This window comes from Staurois parvus, unplaced genomic scaffold (assembly GCF_062004578.1).
Source record: "Staurois parvus isolate SC_StPar_1 unplaced genomic scaffold, SC_StPar_1.0 ptg000120l, whole genome shotgun sequence".
Lineage (NCBI taxonomy): Eukaryota > Metazoa > Chordata > Amphibia > Anura > Ranidae > Staurois > Staurois parvus.
Window position 1 is genome coordinate 8166986 of NW_028317916.1, and position 25800 is coordinate 8192785.

At 39.9% G+C, this 25800-nt stretch overlaps 1 protein-coding gene across 1 annotated transcript in view; it reads right to left on the reverse strand.

The window, feature by feature from the left end:
• LOC149467187 (V-type proton ATPase subunit S1-like) overlaps positions 1–25800 on the reverse strand; it is a 107826-nt gene that overhangs the window by 54873 nt on the left and 27153 nt on the right. Inside the window, exons 2-6 of the mRNA XM_089672152.1 lie at positions 16690–16813; positions 16527–16595; positions 13410–13603; positions 8588–8628; positions 3154–3239 (exon numbers count right to left, since the gene is read on the reverse strand). Of these exons, the coding sequence (XP_089528278.1) occupies positions 3154–3239; positions 8588–8628; positions 13410–13603; positions 16527–16595; positions 16690–16813 (514 nt within the window). The remainder of the gene's footprint in view (positions 1–3153; positions 3240–8587; positions 8629–13409; positions 13604–16526; positions 16596–16689; positions 16814–25800) is intronic.

A 25800-nucleotide genomic window follows, 5' to 3' on the forward strand; every position in this document is an offset into this window, starting at 1 on the left:
TTTTTTTTTTAGTATTCCCATAAAGTTCTTCAACACACATATTCCTACTCACTCTGTTTTAAATGCTTTGTTGTAAAATAAAGAATTTTATAATAAAAAAATGTATTTCTTTTAAAATTGTGGCCAAAGTAAAGTCAGAAGTAGTTTATTATTCACATTTAAAGCAAAACATCATTCAACAGGTAAAGGAATGTGTATATGTGTAAATAAAGGCACAATGACAGCTTAGGACAGCCTTATGACAGCATCAATGCAGGGGGAATGAGAAAAAAAAAGAAACACTCTCTCACCTCTGGCAAAAAGACAAAACTTGTGACCACCTAGGATATTATTTGTCTGGAACTTTGCACAGATTCTACTAATAAAAAATGACAGATGTTCCCTTTGTTTTTGAAATATTTACAGTAGCTTCCCCAAATATTTTCAGTGTCACAGATTTATTAGCCAAAGGGGAATTCCGGTAGGATTTTTCATAAGTTGTTCAGACATTTCAAATGAAAAGAGAGATACTTTAGAGCAACTAGAAATGTGAGAGTTGGTTCCATCCTTTCAAGCCAATATCATCAGGACCAGATTTCTACCAGTGAAGCCCATAGGTTCACAAACAATGGTGTTCATTGCAATGCCTCTCTGTTAGGATCACCAGCTTTCCATAAAATATTTTTTTTTCTTGCCCTTACCTCGCTTGAAATATTGCGACATTGGGATGGATTTACTAGAGACAAATAAGCTATGCACTTTGCAAGTTCAGTTGCACTAATTTTCCCTAGAGCTTAGCAAATGTGGTAAAGGTCTGCTGATTTCCATCACCCAATCAACTGCAAACAAAATGCTTTATGTTATTTTCTTTGCAGCTGATTGGGTACTCTTTACAAGCTTTACCACATTTATGTTTACTAAAGAAAATGAGTGCTACTGCACTATTTGCTTTTAGTAAATATACCCCAATGTGTAAATTAGCTCATATGAGATTGATGTATTTGTATTTCTATTGAGATGAAAAAAACACAATGGGGTTGATTTACTAAACCTGGAGAGTGCAAAATCTGGTGCAGCTGCACATAGAAACCAATCACCTTCCAGTAAATTTTTTTGTCAAAACTTAATTGAACAAGCTGAAGTTAGAAGCTGATTCGCTACCATGCGCATCGGCATCAGATTTTGCACTCTCCGGTTTTAGTAAATCAACCCCAATCTGCATACCATACGTTACTGAAGGTATTTAAAGCATGGTTCTAACTTCTTTTTAAAAATCTTATGATTAATGAGGTACTGGGGGGGATTTACTAAAACTGGAGCACTCAGAATCTGGTGCAGCTGTGCATGGTAGCCAATCAGATTCTAACCTCAGCTTGTCCAATTAGGCTTTGACAATAAGCCCTAATTCACATATGTGCATTCCTGTGGGCTGCGTTTTGCGCAGGCACGAGAGCTCATTCTTTTGAATGGACTCCCATGCTCCGTGATACACAGGGAAGAAGTCCTTGCACTTCTTTGGAAACCGCAGCCTGCACAGGAATCTCTGTTCCCAGGGTGGGTGTGATTTCCAGTGCGGGCGACATGTCATTAGAATTAATGGCACCCAAGCGGGTCCGCATTCTTCTGTGTGGGTGGTACGGCTGCACGGATTTTTGTGCAGATCCACAGCGGCACCACCCGCACATATGTGAACCTAGCCTAAAACCTGGATGCAGATTGGTTTCCATGCAGAGCTGCACCAGATTTTGCACTTTCCAGTTTTAGTAAATAACCCCCACTGTCACCTTACTCATTTAGATCTCAGCGAAAGTGTTTTTGCAAAGGGGTTCCGTGACCCACTGTTACTCACCTTGCCAGTGCTCCCCCCACTACTCTTTTCTCTGTCACTAGCATCGTGTCAGAGCCAACATCACTCCCTCTGTCATGCAATAGTGCTTGGCTGATAGACCAAGGAAGAGGTCACATGCTCCTCCATAATCAGAAACACTAGGTACTGTTACCAGCTGCGACAGAGTAAAGGGCAGCAGGTGATAGATGGCAATGTTAGCTTAGGATAGTCAAGGGGTCCAACTTTGCTTTAAATGTTCAAGGTGACAGTGCCTCTTTATACAATCTTCAGTGTAATAAACTCTCCAAATTCTACATGTGGTTGTGTGGACCATCTTTATTTTTTCTGAATACTAAAGGTTTTTGTTAAACACTCAGCTCACACTTTTAGCCTTACACAGATAGCAAACACAAATTGTTAAATTGGTCTCAATAGACTTCTATGTTGTTGCCGGAGTCTGGAACCTAGCAAGGTTTTCCTTCTGTTTGTGCCTCTTGTGGTTAGTGAATTTCTCCACGTAACAGTAATTTGTAGTGTCAGTAAAAATTGCAGTGTGCCTTTTTTCCAGCAGCAATAAATATATGTCCCTTGCAATCTAATGTCCCTTGAGGTGGGGTTGTAAATCACTGGTGTTCTGCACATCATGGTACCTTGACTGAATGATCTGTATTAATCTGTCACAGGACTCCCTGTAATTTTCAACAAGCATACTACATCATATCATCCTCTCACAAATCCCAAAGTGTAAATTTATTATCAAAATATATTGGCAAGGACAAGATTGTAATATACAACTAATCCCTTGTATCCATCTTCGCCTCATCAACTGCTCTGAACTTATTAGGAAAGGCTTGTTGCTTGATCCCATCAAAGAAACTGTTTCCAACCTGTACTGCTATAGCTTTATAGAAGCTTCAGTAAGCTTTCTGGAAATCTTTAACCCCTCCATGACTAGGGGTCATGAAGACCAGACCATCCACATGGAAGGCACCTCAACAGTAAAAAAGAGTTATACAATCCTTTAGAGTGTAAGCTCCATGAGCAGGGCCCTCATATTCCTTCTGTACTGAAATGTATTGTAATTGTACTATCTCCCTAATATTGTAAAGCACTGTGCAAACTGTTGGTGCTATATAAATCCTGTATAATAATATTACTGGTCCCAGTATGTTTTGGTATTTTTTATCCATTAATTTGTAAATCAAACCCATATTTTTACCTCAGTTGCATAATCATCATCATCCCAAAAACAATTCTCCAGGAGGCAGTGGGGTGGATGGATTTCAACAATTTAACTTTGAGTCCCTGCAACTGCCATGCCATCCATACACTTCTATTTTACTTACTTTTGAAGGCTTCAGTCCAGTGTAAATTCCAGTAAAATTTAATCCACTGTCTTGCAGAATTTTTGTGAACTTTTCAATGTATTTATCTGTAAATGAAAGAACAATGTAATTGTAGTCAGATAAAATATACACTATATTTCAAAAAGTATTGGGACACCCCTCCAAATCATTGGATTCAGGTGTTACAATCACCTCCATGGCCACAGGTGTATAAAATCAAGCACCTAGACATGAAGAATGCTTCTACAAACATTTTTGAAAGAATGGGTCGCTTTCAGGAGCTCAGTGAATTCAAGCGTGGTACCGTGATAGGTTGCCGCCTCTGCAATAAGTCCATCCGTAAAATTCTCTTGCTACTAAATATTCCACGGTCAACTGTTAGTGGTATTATAACAAAGTGGAAGCAACTGGGAGCAACAGCAACTCAGCCACGAAGTGGTAGGCCATGTAAAATGACAGAGTGGGGTCAGCACATGCTGAAGCGCACAGTGCACAAAAGTCACCAACTGTCTGCAGAGTTAATAGCTAACGACCCCCAAACTTTGTGTGACCTTCAAATTAGCATAACAGTGCATAGAGAGCTTGATGGAATGGGTTTTCATGGCCGAGCATGGCCTGCATCCAAGCCTTACATCACCAAATGCAATGCAAAACGTCGGATGCAGTGGTGTAAAGCACACCACCACTGGACTCTAGAGCAGTGGAGATGTGTTCTCTGGAGTGACGAATCACACTTCTCTGTCTGGCAATCCAATGGATGTTTCTGGGTTTAGGGATTGCCAGGAGAACGGTACTTGCCTGACTGCATTGTGCCAAGTGTAAAGTTTGGTGGAGGGGGATTATGGTGTGGAGTTATCAGGGTTTGGGCTTGGCCCCTTAGTTCCAATGAAGGGAACTTTTAAAGCATTAGCATACCAAGACATTTTGGTCAATTTCATGCTCCCAACTTTGTGGGAACAGTTTGGGGATGTCCCCTTCCTGTTCCAACATGACTGCACACCAGTGCACAAAACCTGCACAGTCCTGACCTCAAGAACACCTTTGGGATGAAATAGAGCAGAGACTGCGAGCCAGGCCTTCTTGTCTGACATAAGTGCCTGACCTCACAAAGGCGCTTCTTGAAGAATGGTCATACATTCCCATAGACACACTTCTAAACCTTGTGGACAGCCTTACCAGAAGAGTTGAAGCTGTTATAGCTGCAAAGGGTGGGCCAACTCAATATTGAACCCTGCGGACTAAGACTGGGATGCCATTAAAGTTCATGTGCTTGTGAAAAGGCAGGCGTCCCAATACTTTTGACAATATAGTGTATATTATAGCTGTAGAATTGAAGGGATATTAAAGCCTGATACAAAAAACATTCTATACAATATGTGAAAGACCTACTAATACCAGTTACAACCATGTAGCATGCATATATTTCCTTGCCTGTAGAGAGATGTTGATTTTTTTTTTTGCATATTTTCTGCACAGCCTATTGATCTGTGTACGTTGTCACTAGAGAAAAATGTGGAATTACCACACAGGAAACCAGATGAAGGACAGAAAACATTGTTGCTAGGCAAAATCAGTTTTAATACCTTCAGTCCTGATATTCTCCCAAAATTTCTGCTTAGATATCCATGAATGTCATTCATACTTCTTTTACATAAAAAAGTTATGAAAATAATGTCAGTTACGTAACTTAAATAAAATGCACTGGCAGATCCAAGTTGAAATCTTTTGATTTTCAATAAACCAAGTTTTGTGTAAGAAATGTCTCACTTTCAGTGCATTATGTTGAGTGCTAATGTGCGTTGCCCTCAACCAGTGCATCAATTTGAGTGGGCTGCCTAACACAGCACAACTGACTGAAAATGGCTCCAGCAGCATTTGCAATTTATAGTATTGCACTACCGAGCGTTGCTGCATGTTTCAAAGCAGGTACATTGACAAGGTGTTTTGGAGCACCCTACTACAGTATAGTGGTATAAATGGGACGTCAGTTCTTTTGGATGATTGTGCTATAAATATTATTAGTGTAACCTTCTTAACTTATTGAACGAGCATGGAAACCCACTCTATATTCTCTTTGAATACACATTAGGGTTGATTTACTAAAAAATCAGAGACTGTTCACTTTAGAAAAATGAGTGTTCACCTTGCATTCTAAACGTAAACTGCACTTAGTAAATAGGGGGAAATTGTATTAACCTCAGTGATCCAATCATGTTCACGAAAAACTCCCTTTTTAAAAAAAACTTGCACATGATTTATAGTGAACACGGCTTCACCCTATTTACTAAGCTCAGTGAACGCTCACTTTGAACAAATAAACATTTACTTTGCTTTACTCTTCTAGCAATGTTACTCTCACATTTGTCTTGTTTGATTTGTAGAATTATGACAGTATTTCAAATGCAAAGGCAAAACAAATGCCTGAGGAGGTCATTATTGTCTCCTAAGAGGTTGGTGCTTGGACTCAGACTTGTATTGGCATCTCCTTGTGTGATTTGTAATTAGAGAAAGAAACAGTGCATTCATTATGCCATTGTACAGGAACAAGAGCCTGAACATATGATGAATAAATACAGCTACCCAATCTAATATATTTACATATATATATATATATATATATATATATATATATATATATATTAAAATGTATTTCCCACTGTGGTGTTATAACAAGACATATTACTGTCGTTAATGTTAAATGTTATTTAGGCCACTGCCAAGATTATGGTGCATTGGTTACATACAAGTGTTTATAATGAATGCTGTTGAACTGTGTCTAGGTACAAAGATATTTCAATGGACTATTAATGATCCTCATTTACTGAATATCATCTCTATTTCTGTCCTCATCTTGATAACACTGTTTAAAAATAATGTTACAAGCCAAATATATGTGTCTTTTTCATTATTGCATTCTGATGCCCTTAGAGACAACGATATATTATTTAGCATTGTACAGAAAAAAGGCAACAACTGTAGCTATAGCTACCAAGAATGTCACCAACCTTTGCAGTTCAGCAAAGAGCAGCCTCCGTTTTATTTAAATCCCTGCTAACATGCTGTCATTTGTACACAGTTATGGCTGACAATAGTTTAAATCTCAGTTCTTTTGCTAAAAACAGCAGTTTAGGAATGGAAAATAATTATTTTATCCAGATATACTAATTACTTGCTGTACTGAAAGCAACACATTTTATATAACAAGAAATTGCATTAAAGAAGGTGTTAAGTAATTTAATGTGTACATTTATAAGGAATAAGTTGGTTCTTTACAGCTTCCAGATTCATGGTCTGAAACATTATCATTGCAGAGTTAAAAGTTGTGGAGTCAGGTATCCCAAACCTGATATTTAGGTTCTGGATGTTTTCCACTTGAATATGTTACTGGAGTCTTACAGGAACTGCAACAGAGATATCTCTTCACTGGAGTTTCCAGTTCTGTCATTTATTACCATAGAGTCCCATTCCAGTTCAGCAGAGAAATCTATCTTATGTAAAATAAATGTAGGCTCCCATGGACAGTGTGAAAATTTTTGCAATGGATGTAGCAGATTTGTAGAACTAGACACCCAGAAGTGTTGATCTGCTGTCTTAGACAATGACAGAGTGTGATCCAACCTCCTGATATTTACTGAATTCCAGAAAAAACTATTTTGGTTTGGACTAACTATTTAAGTCCACCCAAACCTAATTATTGCACTTGAACCTGAGCAGGTTGCTCAATGTGCCTCTCAATACCCCCTATGGACAAAATAGTCTGTATCGCTTTGCCTTGTTTTGTTTTCCATACATTCTTATCATTAGCCATGGCCAAGTGCTTGTCAGTGCTGGTCATCTATTCTTTCACTTGGTCCTGGCCTCTTGTGGCTCTTCTGCTGTTTCCTGATTTCAACATCTTCCTATTCATCTTCAAAGTGGAATTCTCTTTCTGATGCTACACATGTGGGTTAGGTTTATACCAGTATCAACCGGCTATTCTATTGCAGTATTCCAGAATACTCCAGTTTGTTCAAGCCATCATCTGTTAGCCAGTATATATTGTGTTTAATGCATTTACACAATGTCTCAATAAAGGTTGTATTCAGATGCCTTTTTGTGCTTCCAAAATTCTTTTATAACTATTTCAGTTTCTGCCATGTTTGTTCATAGATAAGAATTTACTTGGCCTACAATCCTTGCACATGTTTCTCCTAGCTTTTAATCAATGTGACCCCACCTCCTGCTCCAACTCAACTGCCTATTCTTGTTTTCACCACTCTCTGTTATGACTTGGCTTAATCCCTGGCTCTTGTTACTGTTGCTCCTTTGTTATTCAACACGATTCCTGGTTCCTCACTGCTGTCAGTCTGCCCTTGGCCACGTATGGCCACTAGCAGGGCCACAAAATCCAACCCTCCTTGCAGTCAATAACAATGAAGGATGCAGACCACACTCTCCATAGACAAGGCACCTTGGCATGGACCCCAACCACTGGTGACAAAGAGGATCCTGTGAAATAGAGAACATTGCTGGACTAATTCTTCTTGGGGGGGTGGTAGAATTAAATCCAGTTTATACTAAATTATAGTTGTTTTGGATGGATTATGGTGGGTTGAATTACAAGCTTATTATTTCTTCGTGTGACTCTGGTGACAAGACCTTCCAAAAGTTTCCATCTGCATTCCCAGCTAAAGGACTAAAGACCTACAATCCTTGCAGTCCTTGCACATGCTTCTCCTGGCTTTTAATCGGCTTGACCCCCACCTCCTGCTCCAAATCAGCTCCCTAATCCTGTTTTCACCACTCTCTGTTATGACTTGGCTTAACCCCTGACTCTTGTTACTGTTGCTCCTGTATGTAATTCAACACTTTTCCTGGTTCCTTGCTGCTGACAGTCTGCCCTTGGCCACATATGGCCATTAGCAGGGCCACAAAATCCAATCCTTTTTACAGTGGCCAATGATGAAGGCTGCAGAGCACAGTCTCCATAGACAAGGCAGCTTGGCATGGACCCCAACCACAGGTGACAAAGAGGATGCTGTGAAATAGAAAACAATGCTGGACTAATCCCTCTTGGAAGTGGATATAAATTCAGTTAAAACTAATTTATAATTGTTTTGGATGAATTCTGATGGGTTAAATTACTAGCATATTATTTCTTCGTGTGACTCTGGTGACAAGACTTTCCTAAAGTTCCCATCTGCATTCCCAGCTAAAATCATTATTGTGGTGTTGTAGTATAGGAGAAGGATTTCTGTGTATTCAAAATTGAAAAGTGTGGTAGATCTGGAGATATGGAGGCCCATTGAGGTATAAGATGAAGTTTGTAAGTGATGCAAGTTCTAACACAAGACAAGAGCTATTGTTTAATGGTTTAATGAACTACTGCTGTAGACAGAAGCTACCTTTAAATAATTTTAATGAAAGTGCAGATTTAAAAGTATCTTTAACTCACCATTGTCAGAGAAAGTGGATGCAGCAGATATTTGATTGGATCTGCAGAAGGAAACAAAAAATAATAATAATAAAAAAAACCAATTGTGTTTGTTATAACAAATAGTAAGAGTTTTACAGTTTAGCTACTAATGTCTGAAAGTAGTCAGAAACAAATGGTAAGTAAGTTGCGTTTAATAAGTTAAGGAAGCTCCAAAAACTCTATTTCAAGAACTGGATGAGATGAAAGCATTTCCTACACTACACTTCCTGCACTTCTGTTTCTCAAATTTAAATTGCAGGCTTTCTGCTGGAGTCTTGTATCCCACTCTGCCTCAGTTAAGGAGAGCCCATAAAAATATCCTTGTATTCAACAGTCAAGGCTAACAGGATTGCAGGGTGATTGGATACAAAACTGGTCACTGGCCTTTAAACTGGAAGTGCAGCAGAAAAGGAGATTTACTAAAACCAGAGCGCTCAGAATCTGTTACAACTTTGCATGGTAGCAAATCAGCTTCTAACTTCAGCTTTTTAAGATCTGGCAAAAAAAACTGATTGGTTTCTAAGCAGAGCTGCACCAGATTTTGCACTCTCCAGTTTTAGTAAATAACCCCCATATGAAGGTGATATTAAACCCCAAAGCAACCATTTATTATACTGCAGCTTACCAAATCTTAGATGTGGTGGCTGCATTCCTTTTTTTTTTTTTAGGCTTTTTTTCCCTTTTTTTTCACCTGGTGATCTGGCCAGTATGTCTGTTGTTTTTCAACAGAACAAGCTGTCATGCAGATGCAGCAGTTAGAGGGATGAGATAAATAATTTACCACTGATAGGGATGCTTACAATGGTCAGCTTTTATTTATTTATGTAAAACCTTTATGCCAAAAGAAAAAACATTTTGCTGTAACTGCTTAAAAAGTGTTAGCTGGAGTTTTGCTTCAATTTGTTAGTGCCTTTAAATCTGCTAGTACGTATAACACTCCCCTCCCCCCAGATTAACCATGCTGATGTTCAAAGGTGTCTCTGTTGCTCCTTCATTCAGAGTGTGTGTAGGCACTCTAATACAGAAAAGAGGGGGGGTTACTAAAACTGGTGCGCTCAGGATCTGGTGTAGCTGTGCATAGTGACCAATCAGGTTCCAGGTTTTATTGTCAAAGTGTAACTGAACAAGCTGAAATTAGAAGCTGATTGGTTACTATGCACAGCTGCGCCAGATTCGGTTTGCACCAGTTTTAGTAAATCTCCCCCAAAGTGTGTTGCTGGACAGATCACCAGTTGAAAACAATAAATAAAAAAAACAGCCACCACTTCTAAGGATTAATAAGCTGCAATATATGACGTTTTTGCGTCTAATACTATTTGAAGGTAACAACAACTAAAAAACAAACAAAACAAAAACGTTCCTAGCAGCAGCTTTTTTTTTCTCCCTATAGAAGCAAATAGTGTTATGCTATGTGTCTATGCACACCAGGGGGGACTGACCATTCGAGCATTCGGGCACTGCCCGAGGGCCCGGGGTCAGTGGGGGCCCCATGAAATGCCCCTGGTAACTTTTTATAGGCTTTTTTGGGTGTGCTTTGAGTGTGGGCAAGGACACAGGGGCCCCATGATCCCGTATTGCCCGAAGGCCCCATGCGTTGTCAGTCTGCCCCTGATGCACACTATTGTAGTCTAGAGGCATTTTTTAAGCTTCAGTCCTCATGCACACGGGACCTTTTGATAACGTTGGTAACGTTAGCTGTGTAAAGTCACGTTAAAAACGTGAGTTTTTCAGTTTTTTGTTAGCATTTTTGCAGTAGCATTTGGCAGAGTTTTGCCGCATTTAGCTCCACTTTCCTGCATTTGCTTTTTATTTACCCCATAAAGTTATTTTTTGGGGGTAAAAAAGGTCCAAAAACCAGTTTGCGGCGTCTTACTGCGTTTTTCAGCGTTAGAGCATTTTTCCAGCTAAAAAACTCCTCTAGAAACCCATTTTTCCAGCCAAAAAACACTGATTACAGTCTGTGTGCATGGACACATAGGATAACATGCTGGGGAGTTTACTATCTGTAGCGAAAACCGTCAAAAGCCAAAAACAGTCGCTGTAAAAACATCAAGTGTGCACGAGGACTCAGCGTTTTGGAGCAGAAAAAAATCTCTTTTGTTTACATTTTTGGGAGCGATTTGCCAGCAGAACAAAAACGCTGAATGCTCCTAAATATTCCTAAATGTTGCTAACCACTGCTAAGTGCCGTTTTACAGGTTTTTTTTGTTTCTTAGCGTGTGTCCACCAGCATCCTTAACAACAAGTGGATAGCTGTGGAAGGCTGAAATTGAGCTCTACAGTCACTTGTGCAGCAGTTGTTTTCTTATTCCAGGTCATAATCCTGTTCTTTGTCTCTCATGGTCAGTTGACCATGTCGACAGACGTTTTCCCGGAAACAGTATATGCTGTCATAACCTTTGATACTGTACCTCGCAACAATGCAAATAAATTGGCAACTTCAGTAATAGAGGCACCAGCTAAGCGGGCACCAAAAATGTGCCCTCTTTGAAGCTCAGTAAGCTGTGACATGACTCCGTATCACTAGCAGAGCACGCAGTGAATGATGAAAGAGAGGCTTCCCACCTGTTAGATAGGTGTCTCATCACACAGCAGAAGCAAAAGAATGTTACATCACTTCCGCTTTCAACACATGTCCTCACTTTCACACCTGCAAATCAAGTAATGTTAAGCACGTGTAGCAAAATTTAAATATGGTATATACTTCACAGTAAAAGCAGGGACAGGTCAAATTTTGATCCATGTGTACCCACTGCAGTCTATCAATTGACTTCTGTTCATCTGCCCTAACAGATAAAAGCCTCTCAATCAGCACTGCAGGCAATTGGAGCAGAGCTGATCCATGTATTCTGACAGTGGGGATGTCTCCCTGCTATCAGAATACTACAGAGCAGTTGGGAGGATTCCCATATCCACCTCTAATGTGTGAATGTGTGACCATGTGTTGCCAGCCTCACTTGCCTTCCACTGCAGCCCTTGTGTTAGCAATATAATCCTTTTTGTATTTAGCATGTTTGGCTTGCTGAATATCAAGCAATTAAATGCAATGGAGTTGATTTACTAAAGGAATACCGGGTATTCATTTAGCAAAGTAAATGTTCACCTGGAAAAATACACTGCTCAAAAAAATTAAATGGACACTTCTTAATCAGAGTATAGCATCAAGTCAATTAAACTCCTGGGATATTGATCTGGTCGGTTAAGTAGCAGAGCGGGTTTTTAATCAGTTTTAGCTGCATTGGAGTTAAAATTAACAACAGGTGCACTAGATGGGCAAAAATTAGATGATCCCCAAAACAGGGATGGTTTTACAGGTGGAGGCCACTGGCATTTTTTTCCCTACTCATCTTTTCTGACTGTTTTTCACTAGATTTTCATTTGGCTAGGGTCAGTGTCACTACTGGTATGAGGCGATACCTGGACCCTACAGAGGTTACACAGGCAGTCCAACTCCTCCAATACGTGCCATTACCAGAAGGTTTGCTGTGTCTCCAGCATAGTCTCAAGAGCATGGAGGAGATTCCAGGAGACAGGAAGTTACTCTAGGAGAGCTGGACAGAGCTGTAGAAGGTCCTTAACCCATCAGCAGGACCCGTATATGCTCCTTTGTGCAACGAGGAACATGATGAGCACTTCCAGAGCCTTACCAAATGACCTCCAGCAGGTCACTGGTGTGAATGTCTCTGACCAAACAGTCAGAAACAGACTTCATGAGGGTGGCCTGAGGTTCCGACGTCCTCTAGTGGACCCTGTGCTCACTGCCCAGCACCATAGAGCTCGATTGGCATTTGCCATTGAATACCAGAATTGGCATGTCTGCAACTGGTGCCCTGTGCTTTTCACAGATGAGAGCAGGTTCACCCTGAGCACATGTGACAGAAGTGAAAGGGTCTGGAGAAGCTGTGGAAAATGTTATGCTGCCTGTAACATCATTCAGCATGACCGTTTTGGTGGTGGGTCAGTAATGGTCTGGGGAGGCAAATCCATGGAGGGATGCACAGACCTCTACAGGCTAGACAATGGTATCTGGATGAAATCCTTGGACCCATTATCAGACCCTATGCTGGTACAGTGGGTCCTGGGTTCCTCCTGGTGCATGACAATGCCCGGCCTCATGTGGTGAGAGTATGCAGGCAGTTTCTAGAGGATGAAGGAATTGATACCATTGAATGGCCCCAACGCTCGCCTGACCTAAATCCAATAGAACACCTCTAGGATATCATGTTTTGGTCCCTCTGACGCCACCAGGTTGCACCTCAGACTATCCAAGAGCTCAGTGATGCCCTGGTCCAGATCTGGGAGGAAATAAACCAGGACACCACCCGTCGTCTTATTAGGAGCATGCCCCGACGTTGTCAGCCATGCATACAAGCACGTGGAGGGCCACACAAACTACTGAGTACCATTTTGAGTTGCTGCAATGAAATCAGCAAAATGGACTAGCCTGCTGCATCATTATTTCACTTTGATTTTCGGGGTGTCTTTGAATTCAGTCCTCTGCAGGTTGATACTTTTCATTTCCATCAAATGATTGGGCACCCTTACGTTCCTAACACATTACCCAGTCCAAATCAGTGTAGATATCCAGCATGATATTTTTCCCCATTGAGATCTGATGTGTTTTCAAAATGTTCCTTTAATTTTTTTGAGCTCTTTAGCAAGGTAAATGATAATAAACAAGGTGAACACATGATCACTTTGAATACTAATCATGTGCAAGGGGAATGGAGAAAAACAGCATTTTTACGCATTGCAGCTCCAGGAGCACACACAATTATCATTAAATTAGCATGTACTGTACCTTGGTATTGACTGTAGGTTTATTGTAATTAAGTTTGGTTTAGTGTAATCCAGATCTAATAAAGGATCATTTAATTTGTCTACACTGATCAGATTCCAGTCAGCTTGGCTTTTAAGGTATCCATGCAGATTATGAATTGTCTTCCAGTCAACAGCAGGAAGAACCAGGGAGGCTGGTGAAGAATCCATAATGTCCTGTGTTAAATAGTTGAAGGATTTATAATAAACATGATGAATGCATTAAGTGATCATCCAGTAGTAGCAGAATTAAACATAGCAAATGATTTCATGTAAAGATCATCTGTCAAATGAGTCAAAATTCAAGGGTTGAACGTGATTATGGCAAATAAACACACTTATGTTTGTGGATTATTAATTTGCATTGAAAGTGATGATATAATGCTATGATAGCCATTTAAACAGCACTACTAAGCTGGTCAAATGATCTATGCAGGCGTTCCTTTAAAAATATCCAAATGTAAAATATAAGTATAATATATATAAAATATATATAATGTATAATATAATTATTGATAAGTAAAATACTGTAAATTTAAAGGGCCCCTCTGTTTAGTCTAATGGAAGGATCACACCCCCAGCAGGTCCCAGTTTTTTGGGATCAAGGCCTGCAATTAAATCATTGGCTGCCATTTAAATTTACAACTTTCAGGACCACAAAATGTTGCAACACACTCAGGAAATGAAAATAAACATCCGAAGCTTCATTATGCATACTTTTATGTTTATGTGGTGTTGAAATATACTCTTACTACCTGTGCAAAACCAGAAAAGACTTCCAAAATGGTCTTAAACTTCAAGAAGTGAAATTATTATTATTTTTAAATTAATTCTACAAATGTAATGTTTAGCAATGAGGTTTTAGAGTGAAAATTTTCGCCTGGCATTTAGGCCTTGTTCAGACAAGTTGTAAAAAGGATTACTTTGGACACTTTTTAGCCCCCTCTTTTACCCCTGACTGCCTATCGAAAGCCTATCAAGGCAGAAGGAAAGGACTGAGCACATGCTACAGCCACAATGCTTTGCTTAGGGCAACAGGGGATGTGGCGCAGTTTTGGCACACTAGTTCCATGCAAAAACGCCATTTGGCAAAAAAAAGCAAGAATAGTGGCATTTAGGAGGCTGCTGATCAACTACCCTCTGAAAAGCAATCCACCACTGTGACAGTGATTAGGATTTTTAAATGATAAAATGATTGGAAACTACACAAACATTTCCCAGCACTCCATCCAGCTAGTCAGCAGAAAAAGCCTAGCTAAAATATATGTAAACCCTCACTATGTAAAACAACACATTCAGTTTAAAACATAAATGAAAGACAAACATTTGTGTATAGATTAAAAAAAAAGGTATAAATACCTTTTACCATCTATTCTGTTGCATAACGATCTTAGAGAGCTAGGGGAGGAGAAGGAGCAGCACACTGATCTTCCTAGAAAATGACTGTGCAGGGAGGAGGGGCATGTCAGCAGAGGTTTGATAATTGGAGGAGAGCGGGCTCAGTTCTCCGCACTGCTAGAGAAGTGACCACAATGTGTTCTACTGCTTGGTGTGGTCAATTTGTAATTGGAAAACAGAGGGGCAAGCTAGAACACCAGGAATTTCACACACACAAAAGGAACAATACAAAGAGAACAGGATACTTTTTCATACATGTACATGGTACAGCAGGTACAGCAGGCTTTTTTTCAGCAGGAACATGGGGGAACACAGTTCCAGCACTGAATGTATCTAACGGCAAGGGGTTCTGGGGTGTGCTGGAAGGTCTATTGATGCTGGCTGCTGGGGGATCTATTGTTACTAGAGGGGATATATTTTAGCATGGTGGTCTATTGTTGCTGGGGTGGTTTGTTGTTGCTGGTGGGGGATCTATTGTTGCTGGAAAGGATCTACTTTTGAAAGTGGGGTCTATTGTTGTTGGCTGCTGGAGAGTCGTTTGATGCTGGCTGCTGGAAGATCTGTTGTTGCTGCTGGGGTATTTTGTTGCTGGGTGATATTTTGTTGCCAGGGTCCATTTTTGCTGGGGAATCTATTATTGCTGGAGGGGGATATATTGTTACCGGCTGTGGGGGATCTATATTACTGCTTTTCTGTATATCATTAAAACCTGCCATACAAATTACTTAGCATCACAAAATGATAATTGGCTCTGTATTCTCTATAAGGATCTGTACTGGGAGGTGGGTAGGCAGTCGAGACAAGGGACTGTGCTCAAAGATGGATGGGGGTGGAGACAAGAAGTGATTCAGAAGGGGAGCTCCTGCACCTATTCTCTGAGAACCCCCCCTCCCACATATCAGGAATATGAAATGTTGGGTTTACATAACCTTAACTGGCTCAATTTGGAGGTTTGTTGTTGCATAAAATTGCAAACACATGTAAAGCCACACTGCCATACACCTCTGCAAAGTCTACTGAGCGTTTAGGCAGCCCATTCACAATTTATCCACCTGCAGCGTGCCACAACGCAGTATAGTATGTTATCATACATTGCATTGGCATGTGCTGCAACACATGAACAGGTATGTTCCTTTAGTACGTTGGGGTGCCTGTAAATATGACCAGCACCGCAGTGATTTACTAGGTGCATGGTATGCTACAACAATACATAGGTATGTAGCCAGCCTAAAAGTGAGAGTTATATATAGCACAAAAAGAAACCAAAAGCAAGTGTACCTGTTGAAATGTTTAATTTGTCTTTTTTGTGGTCACTAGTTAGATTGCTGGGGAATTGTGTACTTTTCAGTATACTGATGTACCTATGTGTACCTTTCCTCTGCTATTGATATATTTTTCTGTGCTTATTTCAGTGGGCAGGTTACACACTAATTAAAGCATGGGAACTAAAACAGACATAAACTGGTCTAAAAGAGCACATCATAGGAATGTGTGCTTAAAACGGGATGATGTGATCTGTGTTTATATAGACTGTGACACCTAAATAAGATTGTGAGCTCCACGAGCAGGGCCCTCCTATTCCTTCTGTACTGAAATGTATTGTAATTGTATTGCCTCCCTTTATATTGTAAAGCGCTGTGCAAACTGTTGCCGCTATATAAATCCTGTATAATAAGAAGAATTAGTATGTGTAGAAACTTGCCTGCACATTATATAGGGGGTTCTCACTTCCAGACACTGTGCTGTAATATGTGATGTCATCCATGCTTAGCTGAAAATAGAGAAAATAAAAAGTTTTCACAAAGTAATCCTATTACACAAGCGTTTCAACTTGTGTTTGCTTGTAATGTCAGTAAGATACATACTGTGTCCTGGAGGAAAATGACAATAGATCCTTTTCTTGATACAACCTCTTGCAGTAAACTGTATAATTCATCACTTGATGTAATGTGTCCTCCATTTATTGCTGGTGTTGAAGCCCACACAGAGCTGAAACAAGAATAAGCTAAGTACAAGAAATTGTCAAAAAAAACTATCACCCAAACAGACAACTGTCCTCCTGGGCCTTTTACATGATATTATATGCTTTGTTATTACAGGCACAAAAATATATATATATATATAATTTAGAAATATTTTAGGAATTTAGTTATCTATACATTACTTTTATATTGGGGGACTGTTTACTGGATTACAGGTGCTCACTACCTGCTCTGACCTTGGAAACGTCTACTGGATTACGCTTGCTTGCTATCTGCCAAGACCTCAGATCTGTCTACTAAATAATACTTTTCTTCTGCCTGTCCTGAGTTTGGACTGTTCTAGGATTCCTCTAATAGCCATGTTCTTCTGCCTGACCAGCCTTGAAACCACAGGTACCTTTCATTTCTCTTTAGTTGAGTTCCATTGCTGTCTGCCAGGAAACTACTGCATATAGCATTGTGTTCTAAGACCTGAGAGCAACCAATTACCAATAGGCCTCTTTGCCTTAAGGGGACAAGGGTTTCTATAGGCAGAAGAAACACTCACCAACCTAGGCATCAATCACAAGTGGGCATAGCATGCCATCACTACGCTATATCCCATGGCTTCATCTTTTCACATAAATTCAGAACCTCCATTAAGGTTTCTATGTGTAGAATAGCTTCTGATGCTCTCAGTTCCTTATCAAGGAGATGTAAAATCATAGAGGACCCTTGTGCCTGCAGAAGTTTATATATGTCAATTGTTCCATCATAGCTATTGTGAATAGAATTTTCAGCACTATTAACCACTTATTATCTGCAGCCCTACCAGTAAACGCCTAGTGCTGGGCTGTTCCTATTTGTGTCCTAAAGCCCCATTGACTTGAAAAGGACATTACTATTGTAGTGTTTGCCCATCTCAATCATGTCTATGGGTGCAGGTGCAGGTGCAGGTGCAGGTGCAGGTGCAGGCGCAGGTAGCCCCACTCTGAATTGTTACTAGCCAGGCTGCAGATAGCACAGGCCACAGCCTGTAGAGGAAAGAAGTGAAGATCTTCAGGAGGGAAGGGGGAAAATACTGTATGAGACAATTTAGTGTAGGGAGAGAGGCCGAGGGTGATTTATCCAAAAGATGAATTTGCCCTTTAAACAGGGGACCCATGGGTGACCATAGAAATGTGGATATATGCTAAAGACAGTAAGTCATGTACCTGTCCCTAGGTGTCTTCCATACCACCAAGACCCACTGAAAATTTCTTTCAAGTTTTTTAAATTGCACACACAATACAAAATCCAAACAATGTTTCATTCTAATAATCCTTTTGATGTAACAATTACCACTGGCTGTTTAAAAGTGACTGTTACTGCACCTCTACAAGGCCTGATTTTGACAAACGATGCAAGGTTATTATTTTCATCAACTATGTACGGCCAGCCGAGTAATACAATTGCAAGAAAAAGTATGTGAACCCCTTGGGATTACCTGGAGTTTTGCATGAATTGGGCATAAAATGTGCTCTGAACGTCATCTAAGTCACAACAATAGAAGAGCACAGTCTGCTGAACATAATACTACACAAACATTAGATGTTGCCATGGTTTAATTGCACATAACATGTAAACATTCACAGTGCAGGGAGGAAAAAGTATGTGAACCTTTGGACTTAATAACTGGTTGACCCTCCTTTGGCAGCAATAACCTCAACCAAACGTTACCTGTAGTTGCAGGTCAGACCTGCACAACGATCTGGAGTAATTTTGGACCACAGCATTTCAATCGGGTTGAGGTCAGGACTCTGACTGGGCCACTCCAGAAGGCGTATTCTGTGCTGTTGCAGCCATTGTTTTGTTGAATTACTTGTATGCTTTGGGTCATTGTCCTGTTGCATCACCCATCCTCTGCGGAGCTTCAGTTGGCGGACAGATGGTCGTACGGTTTCCTGCAAAATGTCTTGATAAACTCTGGAATTCCTTTTTCCATCAATGACAACAATCCGTCCAGGCCCTGAGGCAGCAAAGCAGCCACAAACCATGATGCTCCCTCCGCCATGTTTTACAGTGGGGATGAGGTTTTGATGTTGGTGTGCTGTGCCTTTTTTTCTCCACACATAGTGTTGTGTGTTCTTCCCAAACAACTCAATCTTGGTTTCATCTGTAAACAGTATGTTTTGCCAGTAGTGCTGTGGAACATCCAGGTGCTCTTTTGCAAACTTCAAATGTGCTGCAATATTCTTTTTGGACAGCAATGGCTTCCTCTGTGGTGTCCTCCCATGTACTCCATTCTTGTTTAATGTTTTCCTTATTGTAGATGTGTCAACAAAAATGTTAGCATGTGCCAGAGATTTCTGTAGGTCTTTAGCTGACACTCTGGGATTCTTCTTTACCTCATGCAGCATTCTGCGCTGTGCTCTTGCAGTCATTTTTACAGGACGGCGATGCCTAGGGAGAGTAGCAACAGTGCTAAACTTTCTCCATTTGTAGACAGTCTGTCTTACCGTGGACACATGAACATCAAGGCTTTTGGAGATACTTTTGTAACCCTTTCCAGCTTCATGCAAGTCAACAATTCTTGATCGTAGGTCTTCTGAGAGGTCTTTTCTGTGAGGCATGGTTCACATCAGACAGTGCTTCTTGAAACCAGTAAACCCAAAACAGGTGTGTGTTTTTTAAGGGCAGAACAACTGTCAGCAACACATCCAATATCATCACACTGATTGGAGTCAAGGTTGGCTCACTCCTGGCTCCAATTAGCTCTGGGAGAAGTCATTAAGCTAGGGCCTCACATACTTTTTCCTCCCTGCACTGTGAATGTTTACATGTTATGTGCAATTAAACCATGGCAACATCTAATGTTTGTGTAGCATTATGTTCAGCAGACTGTGTTCTTCTATTGTTGTGACTTAGATGACGTTCAGAGCACATTTTATGCCCAATTCATGCAAAACTCCACGTAATCCCAAGGGGTTCACATACTTTTTCTTGCAACTGTATGCCTTCAAATTTATTTTTGAGTACTTGCCCTTAGTAACTAAAATGTGATCATTAGTATTCTATGGAGGTCATGCCAATGCCTGTAAGTAGAATTATGCTCTCTGTAAGTAAACTGCTTACTGTATATCTACTTCACATTTTTTCACTACAAGGGGTTGGAATGGATTATACACATATGCTTAGTTTGATATTTTTTATATACCTTAAGGGAAGTGTTAAATGACAAACAGGCAGACAAACAGAAAGTCAGTATTATATATGTTGATATATAAAGACAGGGCAATTGTAAAATTATGCAGTAACCTACAGTAGCCAATCATAGCTCACGAGGCCACTATGGATTACCAAATGTCCAAGCTGCTTGTTGCCCTTTTAAATAAAAGCCATTGGGGCTCATTTACTTAAAAGATTAAGGCTGCTCACCTAGCAAAGTAAATGCTTACTTTGCAAAATGTATGTTAGCAAATAAGGTAGGGCTCTGTTCAATCTGAGATAACCAATCATATGTGATGGGAATTAAAAAAAAAAAACAATTCCGGGACATGGTTGGGAAGTTAGAGTTAATATTAGCTTTATATCAGGGAGCTCATGCAGCAAGTGCTAGTTCCCGTGCAAGTCCCAGGATGCGAACATGGAAGACTAACTAGACCGGCAAGGACAAGAATGCGCTCAAATATGTGGGCGCACACACAAATCATGGCACCCAGCCGCCTATTTAAAGCCAAGGTCTGCCCAGCCTCAGCGCTGGATTGTTGTTAGCTCTAATTCCTGTATCCCGAATTCCTGGAAGCCTGATTACCTTGTTCCTGACCCGGCTACATCTGACACTTCTCTTGGATCAACCCTGCCTGTTATGCCTGCTACTCACTTGTGTTATCGAACACAACTTCTGACCACGATTCCACCTACTGACTTGATACTTCACTGCCAGCATGTTGCCGACTCCTGCCTGTTCCTGACCTTGAACTTGATCCTGACCTTGTACCTGTCTGCCTGGCTGCTGCTGAACATAACTTGCGACCTGGTTTCAAATTGTCACTGGAAGGAATCCTGTGTTTCCAAGCTCAGGTTTACTACTCCAGCTTCCTTGTACCTGTGCCCTTCCACTGCCCTAGCAGTTCTTGTCTCCACTACCAGGGGTGCTTGGACAGGAACTGTGCAAGAGGCCACTCTCATCATCTTGGGCTCCACAGGCAGATACGTGACACTTTTTTAGCTATATTAACTAAGTGAACAGCCTCTTCTCCTTTAGTAAATCAACTCTATTGAGTTGACTCATTAAAATGATACTGCCTGAGCCACACTGCAAAGATCTAATACCCATCATCCCAACTTTTCCACCCACTGCTTTCATTGCTATGTCTGTTAGTGTATTACAAGATTTCCCACAAGTCAGCGAGATCGACACATAATTATAGCAGGCATAGAAAGAGTGCTAGGCTGGGAGAGGAGATTAGTAGAGGGAGTTAATCACAAATTCAATTCTAGGTAACATTATCCCTACCCCAGATATTCTCTGATAGTATAAATCAAAATTGTAATAAAAACATGCTAAAAGTTTGTAAAGCATATACTATACAGTATTCACTTTTGGTCTCTATATTGTGCAGTATATAAATCAGAATATATAATTATACAATTGCAGGAAACTGTGTTGATCCCTGATGTTCCTCACCTATATATCCCTGTGCTTGCCCATGGGAAATCTTACTTTTTACTCCAACAACGTTCAACCACAATTGTATGTATCCAATTGAATTAAAATATTGTATGTGTTATACAGTTACATACTGTATGTATTGTTCTGTATACTGTATGTATTGTACTCAGATGTTGTATGTCTATTTTAGACTAAGCCTCAACCATGCTGTTGATGAAGCTGAGTTTTTGTCCATGAAACGCATAGAAAGAGCTTTATTCTATTGCCTTGTTTAGAAAAAAACACAGTCTTTGGTATCAGTGCGACTTTATCAGTATCAATGTGCCACATACTGTATGTATAGATCGTTAAGAAGGTGTTGGTTGGGGAGATTTAAACAATGAATGTCAATACTGCATAGTACTGTATATGTGATATGAACTTTTAGTATGTCTTAATCTGTCATTAATAAAATTTAGATTTTCTACTATTTGAGAAAGTCCTGTCTAAGTACCTAAACAGTCTCCCTGTTGTACTACAAAATAAAGAAGCAAAACAAAATAAATCAAATTATAATTTAAATAAAAATTTGAAACTAAGTGCAAAGTCCTAGAAACTCCAGATGACCTTATCTGGCCCTGTGCTGTGCTATTTAGAGGATCTGTAAATAATTGTGGTCCAGTGAAGTTACCTCCAATTAAGATTAACTGGAGCTGAATGAAACACACCTAACCAATGCCTGTGAATGCCAAGATCTCACACAACTGGTTCTGAGGACAATTGCAGGAAGTGCTCTAATTAGTATGCATTTTCTCACTGACCCTCCAGACAGATATGGAGGGCTAAAACAAATATTGAGCTTGTCATACCTGTCCTACTCTCCAAGCAGGTCATTGGCATGTAAAGGTCTGCCTGTTGATGTATAAACAGACAAGACAGGAGCTGGGCTGGAGAAAACTGCTTACGTGTTTATAGCATACATGATTCTGTTTTTACTATACCTAGGCAAAAACACAAGGTCTCTAATGAATGATAGAATCTTCAAACCACCTCTCCATCAAGCTTGATGTTTTCAGAAAATACTATTTATTTAAGGAGAAACAATACAAAGTGCACTGAGCTCACACATTTGTTGGAGGTTTTTGCCTGAATACATACACATGGCTTTCTTCTGCAATTCTAAAAACACTACACTTTAGATCTTTATTAAGATGTATCATAATATCTTATATAATATGCAATGTGCCCTTCCATGTGCACCTTACTGCTAAAGCTGGTTATAGGTTGGGACAGTTGCCATTTTTTTTTCTTGTAGCTGTCATAATATCTTTCTGCCTATTTTTGCTGCTAACAGCTCAGGGCCCAAATCAAATAAATCTGGTGCCAATTATTACTTTTCAATAGAAAAGATTGAGAGATTTGTCATTGTGTTTGAAATGTCATTTTACATTTGGCACGTTAGCGTTTTAAAAAAAAAAAGTTGTAAATAGTATTCAAATGTCTCTGTTAATGCTTGAAGAATAAAATGTTGTATGCAAGGGATCACCTTTTTCAGCTCCAGTACCTTTGTATGCAGACAGTGTGGGTAAGTGACAGAACCCGGAGGCTGCCAGCACCCACAGCTGGAGAGGCACAAGATCTCTGAGTGATACCAATTATATGTAAGCTGTAAATATTATTTAAATATAAGTAAAGGCAAAACTTTTTTAAAACTTTTTTTAAACATTTTAGAACCAGTCAGTTTTTTATTGCAATCTTTGTCCCCGTTAGGGAGATTTGCTTTCTTTAATTACCTTGATCACCAATATCACCGGAAATAAAAGTGAGGCTGAATCCACTTGTACACATGACAACTGTCTAGGGGCTCATTTACATGTACACTGCTCTGAAGAATGATCCTTGTTGGATAGCTCTTCAGAAGGTATTGGACAGATGGTGAGGAGGCATTATGTCACCTCCTCACTGTCTGAATTAACCCTGTAAATGCTGCAATACTGTGCCGCAACTGCGTGCCCCCATAGACTTGTATTAGTCAGGTTCGGCATTATATTTTAGTTTTGCTGTGGCCATGAATTGCAACATGTATACAACCCTGAGTGATTGCCCGGTTAAGGTGGGTGGTATAACTGCAGTTCAACCGACTGGTTTTACTAGCCCTAGTCGCACATGTGAACAAAATAACACATGAAAGAAAAGCAAAACCAGAGCTCAGGTCCATGCATGACCTAGGAACACGGTACCAGTCACTTGCTGAGAAGCAGCCCTCTAAAGATCGGGGAATCTTGATAATACTGGAAATAAGCCCATGCACATCCATCCACAGAGACGGCCGTCACACGGCTCGAGCTCCCGACATCTGTAGACATGTGGAGGATGCCATTCCTACCAGTCCTCATTTGCATATGTTAACCCAGCCCTCCATTTTCACAGTAAGTCCACACAGCAAGTCCTTTCTGTTTGTTTTTTTAGCTTCTACACATTTCTACTAACAACATTAATAACATCATGTATAGGTGTGTATACTCATTTATTATATATTATTTAATGTTTTTTTTATTATTATGAACGACAGTCATAATAGTCATACATGACTTGCGCCATGGTCATGGTACTCCTTCCCTCCCATTTGTTTGACCCTTTCTTTCAAGTGGTCACTTGGAGGGGGAGGAGTCTTTTTGGCCTTCCACATGATCCATCCTGTTGGCCTCACGTTTCATCCTGCTCCCTTATATTGGTTTCAAACATGTCTAGCTGTTTCAGCTCTAAGGAAGGGAGCTCGTCTCCCGAAACGCGTTAGCACACCCTGTCTCAAGACCACCATTTGCTGGGACTATCACATTGGTTCCTTGCTTTTATTTATAACTCTTGGTTACGCTTTTGTCATTATCAATAAATTCTTTTTTATCACGGTAATGCACAAGGTGAGTGTGACCTTTTTTGCTTTTTTCCAGCACGTGTGAACAAAGCCTAAGACAGTTTCCCTCCCTTGGTAAAGGTATCCTCCCATTTCCTGTTGAGTTTGCAAGAAGTGAAGGAAAATCTCCATGGTTAGACACAAATGGAGAAAAAAATCTTTTAACTCACCAGTACTCCAAAACAAATAAACAAATCCTTTGATTTTAGGTATACTTGAGTCCCCAGGCCTCTTTCTCTCTACATACCTTAGAGTTCAAGAGAATTTTTTTCATCTTTGGCAATGTCCCATTTACCCACCTTATATGTTTTAGTGTGTGTAGTCTACTTTACTGTTTCATACATCATTTGTTACAGAGAGATAGCTTTAAATTGGTAGAAAATGTGGATATTATTCTTCCAGGTTTAATTTGGAATAATTAGCAAAAAGTTAGAAAAAATGCATTTTTCCAAAAGTGACATTTACGTAATTTGTGTACCCCCAGATACTTATTGCAAAATATAATCAACAACACTTGTTGATTAAAATGATATCACATTAGTGCAAATTTTATGTACCGTAGCAGAATGGTAAAGCTCACAGTGAATGTATGCATTGGAGTGTTGTGTAGTACAATCAGAAGCCCAAGAGCTGATCATTTCAGTCCCTCAGTTTAGCACTGCCACAAACAGACAGTGGTTCTAGCTCTAAAGCTGGGGGCTGCAGGAACCGTTGAGACCGGCTGCAATCCAAAAGTAGAGTTTTTCTAATTCTCAGAGTTCACCTTTAAAATGTAATGTTTGCCTGCAGTTGTATAGTATATAGTCATGCAAACCTATATAAGGGTTTCTACACAAGCACAAAATTACATTGTCATTATTCTTTGCAATATCTAAATACTTCTCAATTTCCATCAAAAATACTTTAATATTCTTATATCATAAGGCAGGTAATTTAAAATGCCATTTGCACAGTTAATCATTCTGCTGTCCTGTCTTATAAAAGCAAATGTGCCAGGAAAATAGATTTGATATTCAGAGGTCTATATGAATAATTGAGATAATTCATCACAAAGGATCGCTCATTCTAGTTTATATGTTAACTTGCCAAAGATGACATTATCATTAGGGATCCTTGTTACCCAAGATATTGCTTAGTGTATGGTCAGCCAAAAATGTCCCTAAAGGCTTTGTTGTTTGTATCATAGTATGAGCTTAGGATGAGCTTATGATAGCCTTTTTATTAGATGCAATGTGATGTAGTCAACTGGCTTTTCTTACATGCAGAGTGTTAGGCAGACTTCCTGTAGTATTGGTAATATTAAGGCCACATGTACACTAAGCTGCCTTGGACGCAGCCAAAACACATGTAAATGCGGTATCGCGTTTACCCGCATTTAGCGTTTGGGCGTTTATTAATTTAATTGGCCGGAGTACTTGCCATTAAAATGAATAAACACCCAAGTGCTAAGCGCGGCTAGCTCATTGGC